The 22,009-nt window shown below is 33.2% G+C and overlaps 2 protein-coding genes across 2 annotated transcripts; one reads left to right on the top strand and one right to left on the bottom strand.

The window, feature by feature from the left end:
- Positions 1-548: 548 nt before the first annotated feature.
- LOC141717445 (respiratory burst oxidase homolog protein C-like) lies at positions 549-6,144 on the bottom strand. The gene is made up of 12 exons (XM_074519509.1): positions 5,315-6,144; positions 4,994-5,156; positions 4,849-4,897; positions 4,635-4,748; positions 4,119-4,544; positions 3,653-4,039; positions 3,464-3,559; positions 3,257-3,372; positions 2,951-3,053; positions 2,748-2,821; positions 2,001-2,578; positions 549-1,307 (listed from the first exon to the last, which is right to left on the bottom strand). The coding sequence occupies exons 1-12, from the start codon at positions 5,928-5,930 to the stop codon at positions 1,198-1,200; spliced, it is 2,832 nt and encodes a 943-aa protein (XP_074375610.1). The 5' UTR covers positions 5,931-6,144; the 3' UTR covers positions 549-1,197.
- A 7,932-nt stretch (positions 6,145-14,076) lies between these two features.
- On the top strand, positions 14,077-15,041 carry LOC141717120 (uncharacterized). Its single transcript, XM_074519230.1, has 2 exons — positions 14,077-14,413; positions 14,611-15,041. Exons 1-2 carry the CDS (start codon positions 14,077-14,079, stop codon positions 15,039-15,041), a joined length of 768 nt encoding a protein of 255 aa, XP_074375331.1.
- Positions 15,042-22,009: the final 6,968 nt, after the last annotated feature.

The following is a 22,009-nucleotide window of genomic DNA, read 5'->3' as shown; positions in this document are numbered from 1 at the left end:
TACTCTGACTCCTGACCATTATTACAAATAAAAATAATATAGTTATTAACGAATTTGTATTTGAGGGAGTGCACTGGATTCAGATGTTTATTTAGATTCATAGCATTACATAGGATAGTCAGTTCGACTTTAGGTCTATATATTACAAGAAAACCAAAAGGACGCAAATAATGTTGAAGCACATTTAATTTTTCTAGTGCACTGACGTCTGACCCAAGTGTCTGGAAATTTTGGGATCTAAGAAAGGCGGACAACTCTGTACCTACGGTAGATAGCTGCCCACTTTACTATGCTGTATACGACACTAGATGATCATTTTTTTGTTGGGACCATTTATCTGTAGATAGATTAAAAGTTTTAATACAAGGAGATTTGTTAGTTATTCTTCCATAAGCGGATTTTTATGTGATGATATAGAATTATGTGACAAAATAATTCCCACCTGCTCAAATATTACTGGAGAATAAGTTTTATATAAAAGTGTGCCCATATACTACACTTACGGAACAACTCGGTAGCAAAATTTGGTTGGAAGTTAACAGTTACAATAAAGTAGAATGAACTTGTACTATTTTCATGTATTCATCAATATTTTCATTCTTTTCTCAATTGCAAATAAACAAATTAATTAGATCTGGAATAAATGCCGATTTCCACTTCTGACCCTAGTCACCACAAATCTTGTCATAAAAAGTTATATGTTATCAAGTTTTTCACCCTTCTTCTCATATTTCTCTTCTGCCTTAATTTCTTTTTTACAACAGTTCAGCAAATTATTTCCCTGTATCATTCCTTGCGACCAAAAACAACAGTTCAGTCGGTTATCTACTATCTATATCTTATAACTATCTACCTTCAAGTGAGACGAGGGAACACAGGGACGGCTGAATCCATAGAGCACTTCCTATATTGCAGCAATGATGACCACCGTTATTCTTATGTTGAATCCATCTCAAATATAGGTATGATGACCAGTCCTTCCGCTTGAATATAGAATTATGTACACCACCTTTTTTGTCCACCATCCTGCCTCTCAGAGTCTTAGTCCTGCGTTGCCATCTTTTTCTATATATTTCTAAAAGATTATTACACTTCACAACTAGCACATTGAACTCAGATGGAGTTGGTTCGAAAATAATAATTGGGATTACGTCAAATCTAATATTTTGGTCTTCAAATTATTCAATCCCGCATCAATCAAAAGTTCTCTTTGTGAAAATCAAATTTGGTGGAGGTCTTGTGTGTGAAATCTGCCGCCAGCTGCCTCAACTCTTTTACAGGTGGTGGAGCCCCGCAATAAAATACACCTGATAATGAACAAGGGGCAGATAATTATTATGAAGAAAAGAATACCTTGTCATTAAGCTAATACAAAAACAGCAAGACTAAATGGGAATGCTAGAAGTCTTGTATAGAATGAGGGAGTACTAAGCTTTCTATTTTCTAGAACATTATCTGCAACCGGCCTCTTACATTAGTAGCTCTTTAGGCCTTTTATTACACGCTCTTGACTAAGATCTCTAGTCTTAAGTCTCCACTAATTATTTCCTGGTGTAAACTGGTCCTTCATGGGCCCCCCTTTTAGTTCTACAAGAGTGGGGTCAATGGCTAAAATTTGAGTTTTCTTTTCAAAATTGTAGCACACACTAGTCTATTTCTTAGTAGTCAGTAGTATGTTAAGAATTATATTAACTTATACCAGGATAGTTATATACCAGATTACCAGTGCCAGTGTTACTGTTACTTAGGAAAAGTTTCTTCGGAGAAGTCTTCTGTGTAAAAAGAATCATAGAAAAAAGTCTAGCAATTTTATCTTGTTCTTTAAACATATTTTCTTCTGTGATCCATGATTAGGCTTCATATTGTTTTTGGATACCTATTACTTCGAGATGATAAAGTTAAGACTTAAGAGACCCAAGAGTAATGAAGATTCCAAGATCTATGATTTACTTTTAAACTGTTACTCGAGCCTAAAACAACTGCAAAGATGGAAAACTTACCAATTCGGCTATTTGTATGGTTGAGAGCAATGCGTTTGTAGACATTGCGCCAATTAGGTTTTGCAAAGTGTGACTTAACCCGAGTGCCGGACACAATGTCAACACCATTCTTTGCATGGTTTATGGACTGAAGCATAGTAATAAGAGCTGACCTGGCATCCCCTTCTTCATAAACACTAGTGCAGTAATTATGCATTTCAATCACTCCATTTTTATCAGTTTCAGCAACCTCATTCATAACCCCTTTGAACCAGTCAAATGATCCTTGTTCTCTTGTTACCCAATAAAAGTAAGCCTTCCTTGTTTTGAAGTGGTTACCACTTACAGACCCTGATTTTCCTTTTGAAGTATTTAGAGAACTAGTAGTTGTCGGGGAATTGTTGTTAGCAATGTTAGTCGTCCCATCCTCTAAGGCAGCTTCATCTTCCTCCATTCCCTTCATGTTGTTCACTATGTCTTTCACAATACTGATCATTGGTGTTGCTCCTATTCCCAACCCTACCAGCAAAACCACATCATATTTTTTGTAGTCTTGTGCTGGTGCCCCATATGGTCCATCAATCAAGACTCTTGGAAAGCTGCCACATTCATCATTGTTTTAAAAGTATATTCAGTTTATATTTTATTTTAAATAGGGTATAGCACAATAATGTAATTGTATAATATATGTGTCTCTGTCAAGTATATGAAATAGCACTAGTTTTGCATGTGATACTTGATTATAATCATGATCCTGGATTGACTCACTTGGGATTGTTTTCTCCCTGAATGCGATCAGCTCTTAGAAGTCCACTTTTCCCAGTAGGTGGTGGTTGGCATACCTAACAGAACCCAATTTGAAACTGATTTGTTTAGAATCATTGCAAGCATTTGCTAGTACTAGAAAATGGTACAAATTGCAATGAATTTAGAGTCTAGGACATGATTTAGTTTTTGAAACATTTATTCACCTCTGAGAAAACAGTCTTCAGTTGTCGTGTCCAGTCACCAAGAGTTCGAATATGAACACTTAGATAGTCGTCTCCGGGGGCAGATGTAATGGAAAATGGATGCCTGTTACACATGAATTTATTACATATTAGCAAAAAACATGAGAGGGGGCAGGGGAATAAAGGACTTCACAACTCGCAAGCTATGCTTGTTGGGAGGGATTTGTCACAGTCAATTATAGCCTTAGTTGTTCAGAAGCAAAGGAACTGTAGATGCAAAATGTATATCTAGAAAGCGAGTTTTAGGTAAATTGAAGGGACACCCACCATTCAAATGGTGAAACTGCTGCACAATTGACAAACATGTATTGCCCACTCTTATATCTGAATCCCTGAGGCTTTGACATGTGAATGGCCAAAACATTTCCGGGATAAACCGCCACCTTTGAATATCATAATAAAGTCAAGACTCAAGACTCTGTATATTAAGACCTTAAACATGCGTAATCCAGTGTATACGAATTCTGAGCTCACCTTAAGTATTTTGACAGGTTTGATGCTCGATCTAAAGACCCTTACCAATCTCTCGCCTGCATATAGTGTGACAGGAACTGCCAAATACATCCATGTCTGTCACAAGCAAAATGTAGCATCTTGTGAACATGACATTGAAAGATGAGAAGCAATATCTTTGTATTTAGGTTGATTTGCATCAGTACTAACCGTTTTCTTGTACCACTCATGGGTCAAGTAAAGTCTGATACCGTGAACTATGAGGAGTGCGTAAACTATCACAAATAGGTGATGTGAATACCAGAAAGCATTGAATCCAGTGAACTTCTTCAAAAAGTTGGGTAGGTTTAGTCTGCCTCGCCTTAACCATGGGGTAGCGAGTGTGAAGGCTATTGCCATTAACACTACCATGATAATCCCAGTGACTCCTTCTATTTCCTTTACAAAATGCCAGTAGCTTGTAGGTTGTTCTTCCCCAAAGAATGGCTTCATTAACTCATACTTTTCCTCACTTGCTTGAAGAAGGCGCGGAAAATCGCAAGCTAAATGGGAAATTGCATGAATCCCAATGCCTACCGCAATTCCAACTGCTATAACCTACAAGGAAAAGTCACCAATTCTTTAGTAAACTAACCTCTTTTGAATTCTTTAGCCAAATTCCTATTTAAAGACTCACTTTGTGGAAATTGAGGTTGTCGTCAAACGGAACAGCCATGCCCAGTTTGGTTTTATTCCTTAGCCAAGTGATGGTGTTCCGACAAACTGGTAGTAATATTAGTGCCATGTTTAGCTTGAGTGTCTCAGCTGAACCCTTAGCTAAACAAACACAAAAACCGATCACTTCGTATGCAGCTCTGTGTTTATACTGCACATACTTGTAAGCAAATAAACCAGCCATCACTCCTATCCATAGCGCCAACACCCAAGCTCTTCGCCAATTATCTAACAGAAAGTACTTGAAATCTCGAAAACTTCTCTGAACTATATTATGATCATGTGTGGGCTTGAGCTTCTGGCTCAGCATTTGGCTTAAAAGTTTGCTTTCACCTCCTCTTACAGGTTGGTTAGGAACTTGTAACAAAAGCATCTCCAAGTTTTCAATCTGCTTGCATACAGTAGAATCCTTAGTTGCAAGATATAAGAACATTATCCAATTACGATTTTGTTAGTTATTCATATAGCCAATTCTTACCATGATGTAACCAACATTGTCCGGGTCTAACTCTTCCATGATCAGTGCTGCATATTCATCTGCTTGTTTTTGGATATTCGACAATTTGTTTGCAGAGGCACTGAGGCTGATAATCTGCAAACGTAAAGTATTGACCAATTACACAGTAAGTCTCTGTTCTTAATATCCACTGATTAAACTTAAAAATCACAGAAAGGTTTCCCAGTGCCCCTACCTCTCTGACTTCGTCCTCTGTTATTCGCCCATCCGCGTCTTTATCAACCCTGCCGTAGATTATTTATACTCCAACATTATATAGCTATTAATAGTAAAGTTAGAGAACCAATGATGCTCGATTATATAAATCTTCGGCCACTTACATGTCAAAAAAGGTTCGAAGCCTTGAGTCAAAACTCTGATCAGAAATTTGTTCCCAGAACTCTTTTAACTCTGCTTTGTTGATCAATTCTCCTGTTATGTTCCTCCTCCGGGTCAATGCATCGAAAAGCTCTCCAGCAAACTCTTTAGACTCCTTATTCATCCCTGCCAATAAACAAAATAGAATGTTAAATGCACAATAGATAAGAAGTGTTAAGTAACCAGTCCGTCTAAAACCTTAAGGTGGTAGAGAAAGGCCCGAACATGATCTTATACTCTTTAACAAGTAGTACTTATATTTCTAGTAGAAGAGTTGCTTTTACCTATGCATTGCCCAAAGAGTGCACGAGGTAGCAATCCAGTAGTGGTGGAGGTAAGTTCATCAAACCGCTTCTCCACCGCGGCCCAACCAGAACCACCATCAGTCTTGCTAATAAATTTAAGACCCTTGAGAGCCAAGGCAGCTGCAGATTTACTTCTATCCAGCTTTCCTGCATGAGTTTTTTTAGTAAGCGAGGCCAAACGCTTGAGCTCCTGAGAAACTTGCCTGATTTTCATAGAAGCACTTCTCGCTACTGAAGATCCAAAAGATGACCTTTTCTCCAATCTTCTGGCTAACAAAGTAAGCTCCTGATCTTCCAAGTCAGCTCCAGCAGCAGTCTTGACACTGTGAACAGCCAGTGAATCATCACGAACATCGATCGTGACCTCGACATAATCATCATCAGGACTGTTACTAATCTTGCTACTGGCATCAGCTGAGCTGCCAAACCTTGCACTCTTTCTTCCAGCTCGCTGGTTCAGCGGCCCGCTCAGCGGGCCGCTAAATGTTACCTTGTCACTGCTTATGACCTCTGTATCAGAATGGTGATGCTGGTGAAAATGTTTCTTGAAATAACTGTCACCGCCACCACCACCACCGCCACCTTCCGTGCCCATTCAGATCTTTGCTATGTGAATGAGTTGAAAAAGGGTCCAAAAGGCTCAAGGGATGAAGAAAATATGAATGGAGTAAATTGAATGAGAGAAAGTGTACAAGATTTTGTTTTGTGTTTCTAGCTAGGCTTTTGCCTACAAATAGTGTGTACTTGTGTTTACACACACAATAAGGAATCCACCAACAAGTCTTTTATACTAGTTATCTGGTGTATCTCTGGTCAAATTTGGTTTTAGTGTGATATGAACCCACTCATTTCTTGATTAGTTTTTATGGTAATGTATGTTAGTAATAGGAACTGAGCAGTCAGTCTGAGTAATGAGTATGTGTTAATTATTAATCTTATATACTTATTTCAGAAATAAATATTATTTCTAAGAAAGTATAATTTTATATCTTTTTATGAATTCCCAATTTACTTGTGTAGTTTATTTTTTCACGTAATTTAAATTGTAATGATTGCAGAGCTCAGACAAATAATTTACGAATTTATATGATTAATACATCTTAAATTACATGTAAAAAGTAAATTGTACAAGTATGTCAGAGCATCTCCAACCCATTGCATTATTTTGGTGTAAGTTTTACATCAAAATTTTGTAAAAACTACACTATCCCATATTCAACTTCAACCCACAAACACTAAATTTTACACCATTGTTGTACTATTATTGTACTATATATATTATTTTATTACTAAAATACAAAAGTAAAGTTAAAAATAATAAAGTGGTGGGATAAAAATGGAACAAATTTATTTTTAGTAAAGAAAGACAAGGGTAACATGGGAATATATAAAAACTCTTAAAAAATTTAGTATGACATCAAATTTGATATAATTTTTGGTGTGATATCAAAATAATGTAATTTTAGAGTTAGGTTAGAGTTACATCAAAATGGTAGGGTTGGAGATGATAGGGTTGTATGCAGTTCGGATCGGTTTTAAGGTGAAAGTTGAACCAAACCGCAAAATTTAGGATGGAGTCTGAACTCTGAAGTGGTAGGGTAACCAAATAACTCCATATGTATGAAATTTAAGATTTAGATTATTGCGGCAAAGTATCCAAGACTACAAATTTTGACAAACAGTCCCTGTGCAGATTGTGCTAATTTGGTTTTATGATTTGAGAACACATGCCTTGTGTTTGAAAAGTTTTGAAACTCTATGTAGCACACCATTTCTCCTTGTTAGGATATATAGGCCGGACCGTCTAATTAATTAGAATGGTGGTGATTAGATTTATTATTTTCTCTTATGTTATTTTCTGTACATTTATGATGCATTACATTTTTTACACAATAATACTTGGTGTCCCGAAATTATCCTCAAACCATTTCTCAACTAATATAACAAGGAAAATACTATTACAAAAAGTTTTATGGTATTTTTTTATTTAGATAATTCGCAGCCGTTACCCTTCGGATGTGTACTGGGTAAACCTGACGGGTTCACGTAATAACCTGAAAACCACGTGAATCAAGATAAATCGCATTTAATCGACATGCTCTGACTCAGGAGGTATAATCATAAATTCTTCTCTTTTGGGATTCGAACATGTGACCAAAAGGATAATACGGGATCCACATGCATTTATATGGGGTGATGGCCCAAAATACCTTTTATTTTAGGAAACGTTACAAGAATACCAGTTTTTGAAGTATATGACCAAAAATCCATTTCTAATACGAACTTTTGTCACAAACTCAAAAAAAGAAGTATTTCTATCATTTTTTCTATGTACACATGAAATAAATTTCGACACTTATCATGTTGCGTCATTTTCTAGTTATTTTGATAGAAATTTAATTCATGTATATGTATAAACGCAAGTCTATGTTATTGTTAAAAAGTCATTAATCACTCAAATTACCCATCAACATTTAGGAAAAATATAAGATATTGTTACGAGTGTCTAGCATTTTCCATTTTTACATATGAAATGAGTATAAAGAAAAGAAAATCCGTTTAACATGATTCCCTGTAATATTCCGAAAATAAGGGAATGAGTGCTGGGATCATATCTAGATTCAGTTATGACCTATGAGCGCTATTGCTATAGTTGTTTCGAAATATCTTATCGTGTGAAAAACTAAAATACTCATCATTTGGTGAGATTTGCCTAAAATACCTATTGGCGGGACGTTCCGCCCTTTTTACCCACTGAATACGCATGTCAGTAATGTGGATTCAAATTTTAAAATTTTAACAAAGAATACGCATGTTCAACATGCGTATTCACTTTTTGTTTTTTTTGTGAATATGTATGTTAAACATGCGTATTCTTTATAAAACCAAAAGTGAATACGCATGTTCAACATGCGTACCCTTTATTGAATTTTTGGAGGCTGAATACGCATCCAGAATACGCATCCATGAAATGCGTATTCCGTGGGTATTTTGGGCGGTTCGCGCGCATTTGGGAATTTTGGGCAGTTGAAGGTGGAAAATGGTGTATTTTGGGCATTCTTTCTAAAATAAACTAAATTTAAAATATGGCAAAGTTTTCTGAATATGGCATGAATTGAGTGTAAATTAGGGAGACGAGTATTTATCTAAACGCGATTCAGTTATCAACGCTATTAAGCCTATTATTATAGTGATTTTGAAATATTTGATATTGCATTGTAAATTTAAAATATGGGGAAAAAATCTAATTATGGTATTAATTTAGTGCCCGTTTCGAAAATACTAAAATAAGTAACTTATGACTTAAATCGAATAAGTGTTGATAAGTGATAAGTTGATTAATCTTTTTAAGTTAAAAAAGGTGTTTGGATAATTTAAGTCAGAATTTTTTTATTTAAATGAACTAAAGATAATTTAAGTCAGAATTTTTTTATTTAAATGAACTAAAGTAAATAATTTTTATATATAATTATCTTAATTTTTATATTTTAAGTTTAATTAACATTTTAAAAAATAAACTTTAAAACTAAAACTTAAATAAATTAAAAATTAAAAAATAAGTTGAGAAAAAGGAAGCCGTTACTAACATTCAACTTATCAGCTTATAAGTTATAAATTGAACTTATAAGTTAGGTCGACAAACACTCGTCAATAATCTGTTGCGAGCTTATAAGCCAATAAGTTGGCTTACAAGATTTGTCAAACAGAACCTAGTATAAAGTTAGACGAAACGGATTTTTCTGCTAAATATTGATTTAATTGATAAAAACAAGTTTTTATGTAGGTTACAAAATGACTATGAATGAAGGAATAATTTCCTGATTAAGTACAGATGTGGCTGAAGTAGGAATGAATAATTAAAATTTTATTTTATATAAAAAAAATTCGTATTATCTAAAAAAGTAATCAACCAGAAATTCTTACTTCCCATGTTACATCTTACAACTCTTGATTAAAATAATTACCGTTAAAAGCTTCAACAAGCAAGTTGTTACCTTATAAAGTACATTTGACTTGTTAGTAGTTGTAATTAATTAACGGCGAGTTGGGATTTCGAAATAATTTCTATAATTTATTACTCGGATTTCTATAATTTCTTTCTTCTAAACTGGTCCGAGCCTTGTTGTGCCCTTTGTTTCGACATACGGCCAAGTTGACATATTTTAGACATTCCAGGGTTCGTTTGGTTTGTGAAGTGATATGGAGTTGGAATGAGGAATTGGGTTAAGGTGGTATAGGGTTGAGGTATCATTCTCGATATCACGTGTTTGGTTGAGTGGTGTAATGAATATATTTAATTAAAATATTATTAATTTATTATTTTTTTATTAATTTTTTTTATTAATTTAAAAATTAATAAAATTTGAATTTTATATTGTTTTGATTTATCGATTTAATTTTGTATTACATATTTACATAAAATTATATTCAAAATAAAAAATATATTTGATTCCTTATACCCATGTTTCATACCCACTTCCTCACTAAGGTATTAAAAACATTAGGGTTTTGAGGTATAGGTTTGGAGGATTGAATTTCAGCACCAAAAATCAGGTATGGGTTTGGAATGATCAAAACCCATACCTCATACCTGAAAAGTCTGAACCAAATGACCCCTAATTAGTTGTCTTATTTAATTTTTACGTAAATAAATTAATCAAAATTTTATGATACAAATATATTAATTGAAATTTGACTGAAATTGTATTCGTTATATAATTTTAAACTACTATAATTAAAAAAAAAATTGATTTATTTTTGAATATTTTTAAAATTTTAAAAATTGTAGAACTTACATTCTAGTTACCCGTTAAGATGGGATCAAACTGGTTGAAAAAATAAAAAATGATAGTTAATTTAAGATAAAGAAAGTATTTAGTATTATAATATACGATTTAAATGAGTGTTATCTGATTGCATTTTTTCACTTATATTTGTGTGCTCATGAATACCTGTTAATAAATTAGATGATAAAATTTGATTAATTCATCATCTAATTTATATAAAATATATTTAATTATTAGAGTGTGCACCCTAAAGCCTAAACAAACTAAACAAACTATACATATAATATTGAGTATTATTCTAGCCCATGATTAGAGTTGAAATTGAGCTTTAGATTTGGGGAAAGCAATAGAAAAATAAACCCCCAACCTTTGCGGATCGAAATGCTTGTCCTCGAGCCATTTTGCGGACTTTTATTCCTATTCAATTACAAATCACTCAAATTTTAAATCTCACGTGCGAGTGTCCAATGACATTTAAAGTTGACTTTCTTCATTAATACTTAAAAGTTTTAAAAAAAACCAAGAGCCAACTTCATATTTTAGGAGGCATGAAAGGTGTACGCGATTAAGTTTGTTTCAGTTGAGAGGTCAAAATCGTATTAAATTATATATAACGGTTTGTGATTGCGGTTCAATTTTTATGATTGTTAAAAAATAAAATTGATAGTCAATACACAGATTTGTGATTTATGTATTTTCAAACAGTGTAATTGCAAACAATGCGAGTGATTGATGCGATTAAACGGATTAAATATACACCGCTACATGAAACTATAAATCTACATTACTTGAAAGATATGATTTTGCGGTTCGACCCAATTATGTTTCATATGTATATCACCATAAATTGATGTTCTTGAATCTAGAGGAACATGCAAAGCAGCATTTAATAATATGCAGAGGCGTGGAATTTACATAAAGCTGTTATATAGATTTGACTTTTATGTTTTGAGTTGCAGACTTGCATGTCATGCGTAGACTCTCAACTCTCAAGTCATAAATCTCAAGTCAAGTTGTAGGAAGGGAAATTAGATGACTGGTTGGTAATTTTTTTTTAATTTATGCATATTTTGAGATATAATATATAAAAATAATATTTTTGAGAATGTTTGATAGTGAAACTGATAGTTATTTCATGTAAAAGCTGAAAACAGTTTTTTCCAAAAGAATGGAGGACATGTTTTTGCTAACAGCAGTTTTTGGATCAAAAGCGCTTTTCCAAACGACAGCTTTTAAAATTTACCAAACACCTTTCTGACAGCTTTTCAGCAAAAAACTGCGCTGCTGTAGCTATCTACAACAGCAATAACAAACGGAACCTAAGCTTGTACTCCTCGGAATACAGATGTGCACCTGTCGTATCGTACGCTTTGCCTTCTAGGTTGTAGGTTGTAGCTAGCTGACAGTTGCATGTTAGAGCACCCCCAATGCGGGGCTACTTGACTGCATGGGGACACTAAATGCTCCACGTGGTTGGACACTTTATAAAATAACCATTGCATGAGACACTTGAAAGTGGTTGGGGATGGTTAACTGGGCCGGGGTCACCTGACATTTACTTCTTATTTTAATGTTACTTTTGTGCAAATATTGAATATATGTCATGTGAAGTCTGAACTTCATTTACAATTTATTTTATCTAACAACGGTTATGTTAACGTTAGGAAGTGAACGAATATATTTTCAAACGGTAAAATTTTTATTTCTATAAATACCAAATTTTATACCTTATTTTTCACACTCTGTACTATAATTTTTTTTAGCAAAAAAATGAATCAAAACAATCACCCATCTTCAAATCAAAATCCAAATTCACAAAATATAAATCATCAATTTTCATATCCATATCCAAATCCCTATTTTTCAAACCCACAAAATTTACACTTTAATTCTCAAAGTATGAATTCTCCCTACCAATTTTCACATTCTCATAATTCTCAATTTCCATTTTCATATCCTCAAAATTCATCATATCATTTTCCATTTCCTCCATTTTCAAATTCACAAATTGAAATCCCGCAAACAACAATTAATGTTCAAAATTCTCCGGAAAGACAAGTACCGGCCTTTGGTCACGAAAATGTTGTTGAACTAAATGATGATTGTGAAAAAATCGAATACGCGCGAGAAAATATCGGTCAGTGGAAGTGGGCTGAAGATAAACTTCTAATAAGTGCATGGTCGAATGTGTCAATTGATTCACTAATTGGTACTGATCAAAAGGCCGAAGCATTTTGGAATCGAATTCAACAATACTGCTATTTACTTTGCATTTCTGTTTATATCTTTTTCTTATTTGTTAGTTGAGTTATCCTCTAGGTATTTGTTGTTATTGTCTAACAAATGGGGGATATTGAAAGGCATATGACATAGCCTATTTGTTTATTCGAGGATTTAACTCTACTCAAATAAGAATGTAACATTTAATAGTGGATCTACCGTCAAAGAGATCTCACAAAGTAACATCTGTCAAAAGATTCAAAAACAATGTTCATCTACAGACTTGAGAAATTACTTCACTGGAAGAAGTTCAAGAAATTGATCAAGCCTCAGTGATATAAATCAAGATAGTGGATTTAATTAAGTGACAGAGATCTTGTCAGAGTATCAGATAATTACAGGGATTTAATCTGAAGAAAATCAAGTTATCAAAGTCAAGACATGAAGAAATGTCACGAAAGTTAGTCACTCATGAACCAGACAGTACATCGAGTGTCAGCATTGAAGTGGTGGAATTGATTCATAATTGAAAGTGATTTTCAGAAGATTTTCAGAATAATGGTTGATGTTGAAGAGTAGTATTAATTCTCTATTAATTAATTAAGTCATATAGTTTAATTAAGAAAATAAATTATATCTGCAAAGATTAATTTATTTATTAATTGAATTAATTGATTAATTAATTCTGAATTAATATTATAAATTTTTAAAATTGATTTTGAATTTATATTTAATACTAATTCAGCATGACAATCAGTTGAACTGGTATGACAATCAGATTGTCATACCGAAAGTTCTACTAGCTATGGGATTGTCTTGCTAGTTCGGGAGATAGTCATACGGATTGTCATGCTAGTTCAGGAGATAGTCATACCGATTGTCATGCTAGTTCAGGAGATTGTCTCACCGAAAGTCATGTCAATTCACAGATTGTCTTACCAGTTCCTTTCAGTTCTGTTGATTAAATTTAAAGACAGAAGCAACAGATTCATTCAACAACTTTAACCAACCAAGAACACAGAAGCAGCCGCCCAAAAATATTTTATCTGCAACTGCAAACTTCAAGACCATTAATTTCTGGTTATTCAAGTTAAATCCAAACCACTAGAAATCATTCTCTTATTCTTGTGTAACTATCTATCGGATCAAAATCCCTAGAACTTAATCTCAAATTGCTTTTAGCATTTGATCTTTTTATTGCAAAAATAGAAAAAGTTCATGTCGAATTTATGCTAGATTTGTGATAATTAATTTGAGATTAATCCCTTGTAAACGATACCGTTGTTGTAACATCTTTCAAGTTTAATAATAGTTTTATTTAACTTGAATTTTGTTTCACTTTTTTATTCCGCATTAAATTCGATTAAACGGTATAGTTTGCATTCAACCCCCCTTCTACAAATATATTGGGACCTAACACTAGCTATTGGAATATATTACTTTTGACCTTCTATATAAACTAGATGTGTTAGTACTTTCAATTCACATCAAACACCAATATTAAAAAGTTTTTCTAAGGAATTCACTGAAGAATTCATTGAAGAGTTCTACGATGATGCTAAACACAATCGTCGACTCGAGCTTTTTCAGAAAATTTATGGACAAAGCTAAAAAACATCCATGCATCGTCAAAGTATTTACAGAAATTGTGAAGCAGGCCATCAACGTCTAGTGAATGATAAATTTTCAACGAATCCGGTATACCCAGAAAATATATTCCGACGAAGATTCCGTATGGGAAGTCATGTTTTTCTTCGTATTGTGGATGTTGTTTCAAATTTTGATCCATATTTTCAACAAAGGATTGATGCAGTGGGAAGGAAAGGTTTGTCACCTTTACAAAAATGCACTGCGGCAATGCGTATGTTAGCATACGGTGTCTTTGCTGATGCTGTTGATGACTATGTTTGTATTGGAGAGAGTACTGCGGTTGAATGCTTGAAAAAATTTGTCTCCACTGTATGTACGATATTTGAGAGTGAATACTTACGAAAGCCAAACGCGAATGATGTGCAACGTCTATTACAGATGGATGAAGCTCGTAGTTTTCCTGGTATGACCGACGCTAAAAGTATGTTTTGACCGACGATATAGACCCTTTTAGTACTAGTGAATGGAAAAACTGTCCAAAAGCATGGAAAGGAATGTTCATGAGTGGTCACAAATGTGTTGCAACAATTATACTGGAAGCAGTTGCTTTATCTGATCTTTGGATATGACATGTATTTTTTGGAGTTGCGGGATCAAATAATGGCATAAATGTGTTAGATCGATCACCAGTGTTTAATGATTTGCTACAAGGTCGTGCTCCAGAGGTAAATTATACTATCAATGTAAACAATTATAATATGGGATATTACTTAACAGATGAAATCTATCCTGAATGGTCAAAATTCGTTAAAACAATACCCCGTCCACATAGTGAGAAAAAAAAGTTATTTGCAAAATATCAAGAAAGCCAACGGAAGGATGTTGAACGAGCGTTTGGTGTATTACAGTCCCGTTTCGCAATTGTACGTGGTCCAGCACGCTTTTGGGACCGAGCAAATCTTGGGAGAATAATGAGAGCATGCATCATAATTCATAACATGATTGTTGAAGACGAGAGAGACACGTATGCCACCCAATTTGGTCCTCTACCAACCTATGATGATACAACAAATGGCTTACCGGAACCAAATTTAGGGAAAGAACCTTAAAAAATTTGATCAAAATTTACCAACAAATTTGTGCCGTGTGAAACATATGTTCAAAATAGTATGTAGATACGTGATAGACAGACATATCGTCAGCTAAAAAATTACCTTGTCGAACATATTTTGCAGTTTCATAATAATCGTTAATTTTTTTAAAATTGTAATATTTAAATTTAATGTATTTTTATTTCATGTTTTAGTAATATGCTAGATTTTAATTACGGTTTTTTGTCTTTTTTAATTAGCATATTTAAAATTTTAATCACTTTTATTTGATTATTATAATTTTCAAATTGTTACTTAATTAAAATTTTAAGCTAGTACAATCGAGTTATATTTGCAAATTAAATAAATAAGTTAATGATCGAGTTAATGAAAATGTATAATTAAATTAGTGCGATCAAATTTAATAAAAGAGAACTAATACATTTATTTATATATAAGTAGATGTATAAAATATTATAAAAATGATTTTAAAAGGAGGCTAAACTGACCCTCCATTGGACAAACTAGTCCACTTGATTCCCAGGGACATATTAACTTAGGTGGACATTCAAAGGGGTCCACTAAATTTAAAAAAGAGGCACTCCCCACTGTGGGTGCTCTTATACAACTCCAAAAACAAAATTCAAAAAAAGTACTATGTGTTACGAATATATGTGGTTAATATATTCTAATAGAGTTAATTTCTGGGGGAGTTCTCTATTTCGTTCATTTTAATTCTTGGAGTTCATATATTTTTACAAATAAAATATAGTTTAAAATATCAAAAAATATATTATTTTTGGAATGATTTTCTACAAATATCATTATTTTATTAAAAAAATTGCAGATTGCAAATATTTTACGAATAAAATATTGCTATTTATATTATTCTACAAAACATGTTTATTTCGCAAAACATAAATATTCATGTTCATCTTCCTGAACATACATGTTTGGTCGCAAAACATACATATCATACTTATAAATGCAGGGGGGCGGTCTACAACAAACGTTTGTTGTAGACCGGTTCACAACAAACACAGTTGTAACTGTTGGATGGGGAAATAGAAGGCTGAGATCACAGCGGACCGCTGAAATTTTCCGTGGTCCAGAGAAATTACTAAAATATCCCTAGCCACGGGCCGCGGAAAATTTCCGCAGTTGGTGTCGTTTTTTTTGCCTAATCCCTACCAAACACAGACTCTTAACAATATACAAACACAAACACAGCCGCACATGTAAACACAGCAGCCGCAGAAAATTCCAGCAGAAGCAGCAGAAGCAAGAACCTAGCAATCCAGATGCTTAAATCATTCACCTTTTTCGTTATTAAGGTATATATTCGATTTTTTTTTGTTATTTACAGTTTTATTGATATAAATTTATGTATTTTTCTTGTTCTATATCTGATTTTATTTATGTAATTCAAATTTTTAGGGTTAATTTATGTATGAATCTTTGTAATGAATTAACATATGAATCGTAATATGATTAAATTCGAATTTTTAGAATTTCTAGGGTTCATAATTTGAAATTGATTTAATTAGATTTTTAGGATAAATTAGTGTTAATTTAGAATTAATTTAGTGTATGTAAAATTGAATTAACGTAATAATATTTATAATTTTAATTCAAATTTTTAGTAATTGTGTATTAACTTAGATTTTTTATGATTAATTTAATTCATTTTTTAGGATTAATTAGTGTTATTTTCGTATATTTTAATTCATTTTTTAGGATTTAATGATAAAATTAGTGTAAAAAATCGAATTGAATTAGTGGAAAATTTGAATAAAATTAGTGTAAAAATTCGTTTAATTAGATTTCATTTATTTAAAATACGTTTAATTAAATTTTAATTTCGAATAATTTTCAGGATAAATTAGTGGTAAAATAAAAAATAACTAGTGATAATTTCGAATTAATTTAGTGTATAAATTAAATTTAATGAAAAAATTAGTGTGAAATTCGAATGAATTAGTATTAATTTCGAATTATTTAGTGTAAAAATAGAATTTAATGATAAAATTGGTGTTACATTCGAATTATATTAAGAATTTATAATTATGAAATTAGGGTTAATTTAGGGGTTAAATTTTGGTGCTTAATTTTTGGGGATGTAATTAATTTTTGGGATGTATAATTACAAATTACGAATATAGTGGTTAATGTATTATGTACTTGGTGTTTATATATCTGTTGATTATTTTTATTGTGTACGTGGTGGTGTATTTATTGTGGTGATTGATGAATTCTGTTGACAATATTTTCAGGTATGGATAATTTTGGTGATTTCGGGAATATGTTTTCGGGTCCTAACACGCATAATATTATTTGGGACAATCGGTATCACGTCAGTGAGGATGTTTGGGATGGTGCAGGGAGAGATGAGTTGCAGAGTTATTCGGGGAACAAGTCATTGCACTTGTGGAAGTTAAGGAGACCACAACGGGAATCGCTACGCATGCTTGGGTTTGGGATTTTTGCAGACCCTGCTGTTGTCTTGGCTACTGACACTCGGTTGATATCTGCTTTGGTGGAGCGTTGGAGACATGAGACCAACACTTTCTTCACGAGGCAGGGGGAGATGACTATTACATTGGAGGATGTAGGATTTATTTTAGGGGTGCCAGTTCAGGGGGATGCGCTGACTTGTGGAGTGATAGAGAACAAGGCGGCGTATTTTGCTAGTAATTGGTTTGAGCCTTTGACCGAGGAGGAGGTGAATGAGGCTTTGTGTCGGAATAACATCAAGCTGGGGTGGTTGTTTGGGAGATATGGTGCACAGAAGCCTGAGAAGAACAACATGAGGGCCACGGTTGTACATACCAAGGCGTATCTGCTATTCATTATGGGTTGTATCCTCTTCCCCAGCATCAACCGCTCTTTTGTTCATGTTCGGTATATGCACCCATTGATTAATATGCGGGAGATTCCTTATTATGCTTGGGGTGCAGCTGTGTTAGCTCATATATACCGGGGTTTGGAGATTGCTGCAAGGAAGGGCAGCAAGAGCATTGCTTGTTGTGTCTGGGTGTTACAGGTTTGGTCTTACGAGAGATTTCCTCGTATTGGCATGCCTTTACGATCTCCCGGTCAGGAGGATTATCCGGTTGCTGAGGGATGAGCGTATGTTAGTGATACTCATGTCGGGGTTTCGAAGAAGCGCAGGATGTCAGGCCCTCACCACAGCTTACCGTTCTATAGGGGTGAGTTTGATGGTGTTGCTGGTGATGAGGTGGTCTGGAGGCCGTATGCTAGGTTCGAGGATGTTATGAACAACGAGATGATACAGACACAGTTAGCTGGGTGCGGTCGAGTTCCCCTTGTATGTCACGACGTGGTCGAGTGGCAGCATCCGGACAGGGTGTCGAGACAGTTTGGTTCTAGTCCCCAGATTCCACGGGCACCGGTTAACATGGTTGGTTACAGGGGGCTAAGGATGCCACGTTTGCAGGGGAGGATTGGCTGGTGCGGTGGTTTATTGATATTGGCAAATGGGTCAGGTTCTGTTCAGATTTGGATTGCCTTGTTGATGACTCGGTAGACATAGCTTCGGAGGCTGATTACATGGCGTGGTATGCTGATATATCTCGTATGCGCATAGGGAAGCCCGATCCACAGCCTCAGCAGCAGTACAAGACGAGGGAGTTGTATGATAGCCTCGAGGGCTATGAAGTTGTAAGTGTTTTACAAATATGCATATTTCACATTACAAACATATAAACGACTGTATATCTCGTTGTCTTTATTACGATGGCTAGCTTAAATTTTAATAGCAAATCCATTTCGTAAAGCATAAGCCCTAAAAAAATGACCGACCTCATCCACACTTTGAAAATTTTGATTCAAATATGGAACTCCCCCGCCCATCAACATTTTCATACAAATTTGCATCCTCTACATTATCATCTTCATCTTCCTCCTTACCCTCAACATTATCACTATCATTTTCAACCTCGTTTGCAACCTCATTTTCATCATTTTCATCTTCAACATCAACCAAATCGTCATCCAAATTAATAAATTCCTCATTTCTATCTACAAAATCATCATCTTCAATATATACAGGGGTTTTAGGTTCTTCACTAGTATTTAAATCATCAAGATGTAAGCTATGATCAATAGACTCTTTTTTTTCATTTTGACGTTTATGACGAAACATACGAGCAAATAATTTATCCGCCATGAAAATGTGAAATTTAAGACAAGAAATATACCTTGAATTGACAAAACTACTTGAATTTCTTGATGAAAATCCCCCAAAATCGCCTAAAATGTAAACTTGGAGAGAGTAGAATTTTTCTTGAAAATTTTGGTGTTTTTTGTGGTGAAATGAGCTGCTGTTGGGATGCTGGGGATAAGGGGACAGCACCCAACCGCGGAAATTTTCCGCGGTCCGTCCAGACCAACCGCTGAAAATTTTCGCGGTCCGGATGTCATCTCACCCGTTAATCCCCCATCCAACGGCTGATAAATTGTTTGTCAACAAACTTTAAACAACAAACGGTTGCTAAAGAACTATCCCCATAAAGGTATTATATTTGAATGATTTTAGTGATGTGATAATATTGGTGAAACATGTTTTGTAAGATACACGTTTTACAAGATATTTTATTCGTAGAATATTGATGGACTCTGAGCTTTAAAATAAAAAGATGAACTTCGTATAACATTACTTCATTTTAATATATGTGCACAAAATTAACTTGTACAGTTTTCTTATATACGGGTGTTGGGGTTAATATATTACGGTTAGAGCATCTCCAACTGTAATAGCTAAAATGGTTAGGCAAATTAGGATTATCTAAAATTTGACAGAACATGTAAGACTATACACTTCAGTGGTATTAGGTATAATCATTAGTTATATTCAAAAATATTATGTTATTTTATTTTTCAGATTTATATTATATATATAAACTTTAAATAATAAAATAAATTTAGTTAATACTTAATTCAATACATGAAAAACTATATAATTGTAATTTAATAATTATTACAACTGAAAATACAATAACATAAAATATAACAAAAAAATATTTAATAAAAAGTTACTAATAAATATTGTATTATATATATATATTGTTTGTTAAAAGTAATTAATAAATTTTGTTAATAAGAGAACAAAATAATAAAATAATTTTGTTAAAAGTTACTTAATATTATATAAATTAAAAAATATTATATATAAAATAATATTTTTGATATTTATATATTAAATATTATATGAATATATGTTTGTATTATTGTGTACGTGTACGTATTAAAGTGTAGATTTAGGTTTAAAAATGAATTAAATCTTGCTAATGCCTACAGATTTAACAAATATAGAAGACCAGATGAAGGATATCTAAATTTTTTGCTAACAGTTGATGTGGTTGAAGTGCTGTTTTTTTTACATAATATCTATATATAAGTGCCACATAGGATTTTTAGCTAAGAGGAGATAATGGTTGGAGATGCTGTTAATAAGAACGCTAGCACAACATTTGCTCTTATCGCTCCTACTTGAGGTGCATTTACTCCACTAATCACGAGAATTGTGTTTACTTAAATCAAATCTAGAACTTTAATTTAGCAAAAAAAAAATAATCTAGAACTTTAAATTATACTTCCTCCATCCCCTCAGTTCTTTACATTGAGAACTGGGGCGCGACACGCACTTTAATACTCACTCTTATTAAATGTACTTGTATAATTTTTTTAATTTTTTTTCTTCTAAACAAAAATATAATGTTCAAATTTTTATACAAAAAAAAAATAAAAATAAATTACAGAAATATTTTTTATAATTATCTTAAAATACGTGCCAAACATATCAAAAAAACATAAAAAAATGAGGGGACGGAGGTACTATATCCTTAAAATTCCGGTTTCCATGAGCTGAGTTATCCGGGTGAGCACATGTACAGTAGAATGAGTTGTTTAACAAAAAAACTACAGTAGAATGAGTAAACGGTCAACAGAGTATGAACAGGTAGAGTCAGATAAAATGGGGGTTGACTATAGCGTGTGAGATTGAGAATCAGATGGCAATCAAAATAACTGAATGGAAGCTACATTGCGTCCAGCGAGTTTTAAGTATCATTTTTTTAAGTAGTACTCCGTCCGTCCCATATTATTTTTTCCATTTTGACTTTCGTTACTGTTCGTGATAAACGATTGATTACTAATTTACGTCTAATCTATAAGATCAAACATAGTCATAAGTGATTTTGCTGGATTCGTATTTATGAGTATTTTAATACAATAAAATTTTTATATTTAATACTAATACGGTATTAAAGATATTAACAATCAAAAGTGTGCATTGACAAACGTGTCCAACACAAAGAAAAAACGTTTTTAGGGACGGAGGAAGTAGTATACAATATACTTTAAATCACGCTAATCTCTTAAAATTAACGAAGGATGCTGAATATATAACAAATGTTTCCGCTAAAAATAATTATTATTACGAGAATACAATAACGAAACAAAGCAGATGCTATTTGTTATCATATACTATAAATAAAAATAATTACAAATATTCTAGAATGAATTGTTTTCTTGGTATTATTACACAATTCTATTAAATGAAAATTAAACTACTTATGCTAAATTTAATTAAACATTTACTCGTGTGGAGTTACCAGAAAAAAAGTTAAAATCATGTAAAAATATAAGTTGATTATGATTTTGCTTGAAAAATTGTCGACATACCAAATAGTTTTGAAAAAGGACGATTCTTCCTCATTTTGGGGTTAAAAAAAAGCGGGACGATGGTAAATAAATTTTAGTCTCAAATTTAAAAAACTAGTAAATCTGTTAGGTCACCCTCCAATACCTCAACTAAGTTTTCTTGCAGTCGTGTTTGTGTACGGGCTTATAAGTTATTTATGGTTTATAAGGTACTTATCTCGGATTGTTTGTCGACCCAACTTATAAGTTTAATTTACAACTTATAAGCCGATAAATTGAATTTTAGTAACGGCGTATTTTTT

The sequence above is a fragment of the Apium graveolens genome, chromosome 4, assembly GCF_009905375.1.
Source record: "Apium graveolens cultivar Ventura chromosome 4, ASM990537v1, whole genome shotgun sequence".
NCBI classification, from domain to species: Eukaryota; Viridiplantae; Streptophyta; class Magnoliopsida; order Apiales; family Apiaceae; genus Apium; species Apium graveolens.
Note: the sequence above shows the minus strand (reverse complement) of the source record. Positions and strands in the feature narration are given on the sequence as shown.

What these genes read in the sequence shown, in the direction of transcription:
- LOC141717445 (XM_074519509.1), bottom strand. Translation starts at nt 5,930, where the DNA reads ATGGGCACGGAAGGTGGCGGTGGTGGTGGTGGCGGTGACAGTTATTTC. An exon ending in CTTCGAACCTTTTTTGACAT is followed by an intron (nt 4,898 to 4,993) that starts GTAAGTGGCCGA and finishes AATCTACGGCAG; the next exon opens with GGTTGATAAAGACGCGGATG. An exon ending in CAGAGGACGAAGTCAGAGAG is followed by an intron (nt 4,749 to 4,848) that starts GTAGGGGCACTG and finishes TTACGTTTGCAG; the next exon opens with ATTATCAGCCTCAGTGCCTC.
- LOC141717120 (XM_074519230.1), top strand. Translation starts at nt 14,077, where the DNA reads ATGGGAAGTCATGTTTTTCTTCGTATTGTGGATGTTGTTTCAAATTTT. An exon ending in TGGTATGACCGACGCTAAAA is followed by an intron (nt 14,414 to 14,610) that starts GTATGTTTTGAC and finishes TAAATGTGTTAG; the next exon opens with ATCGATCACCAGTGTTTAAT.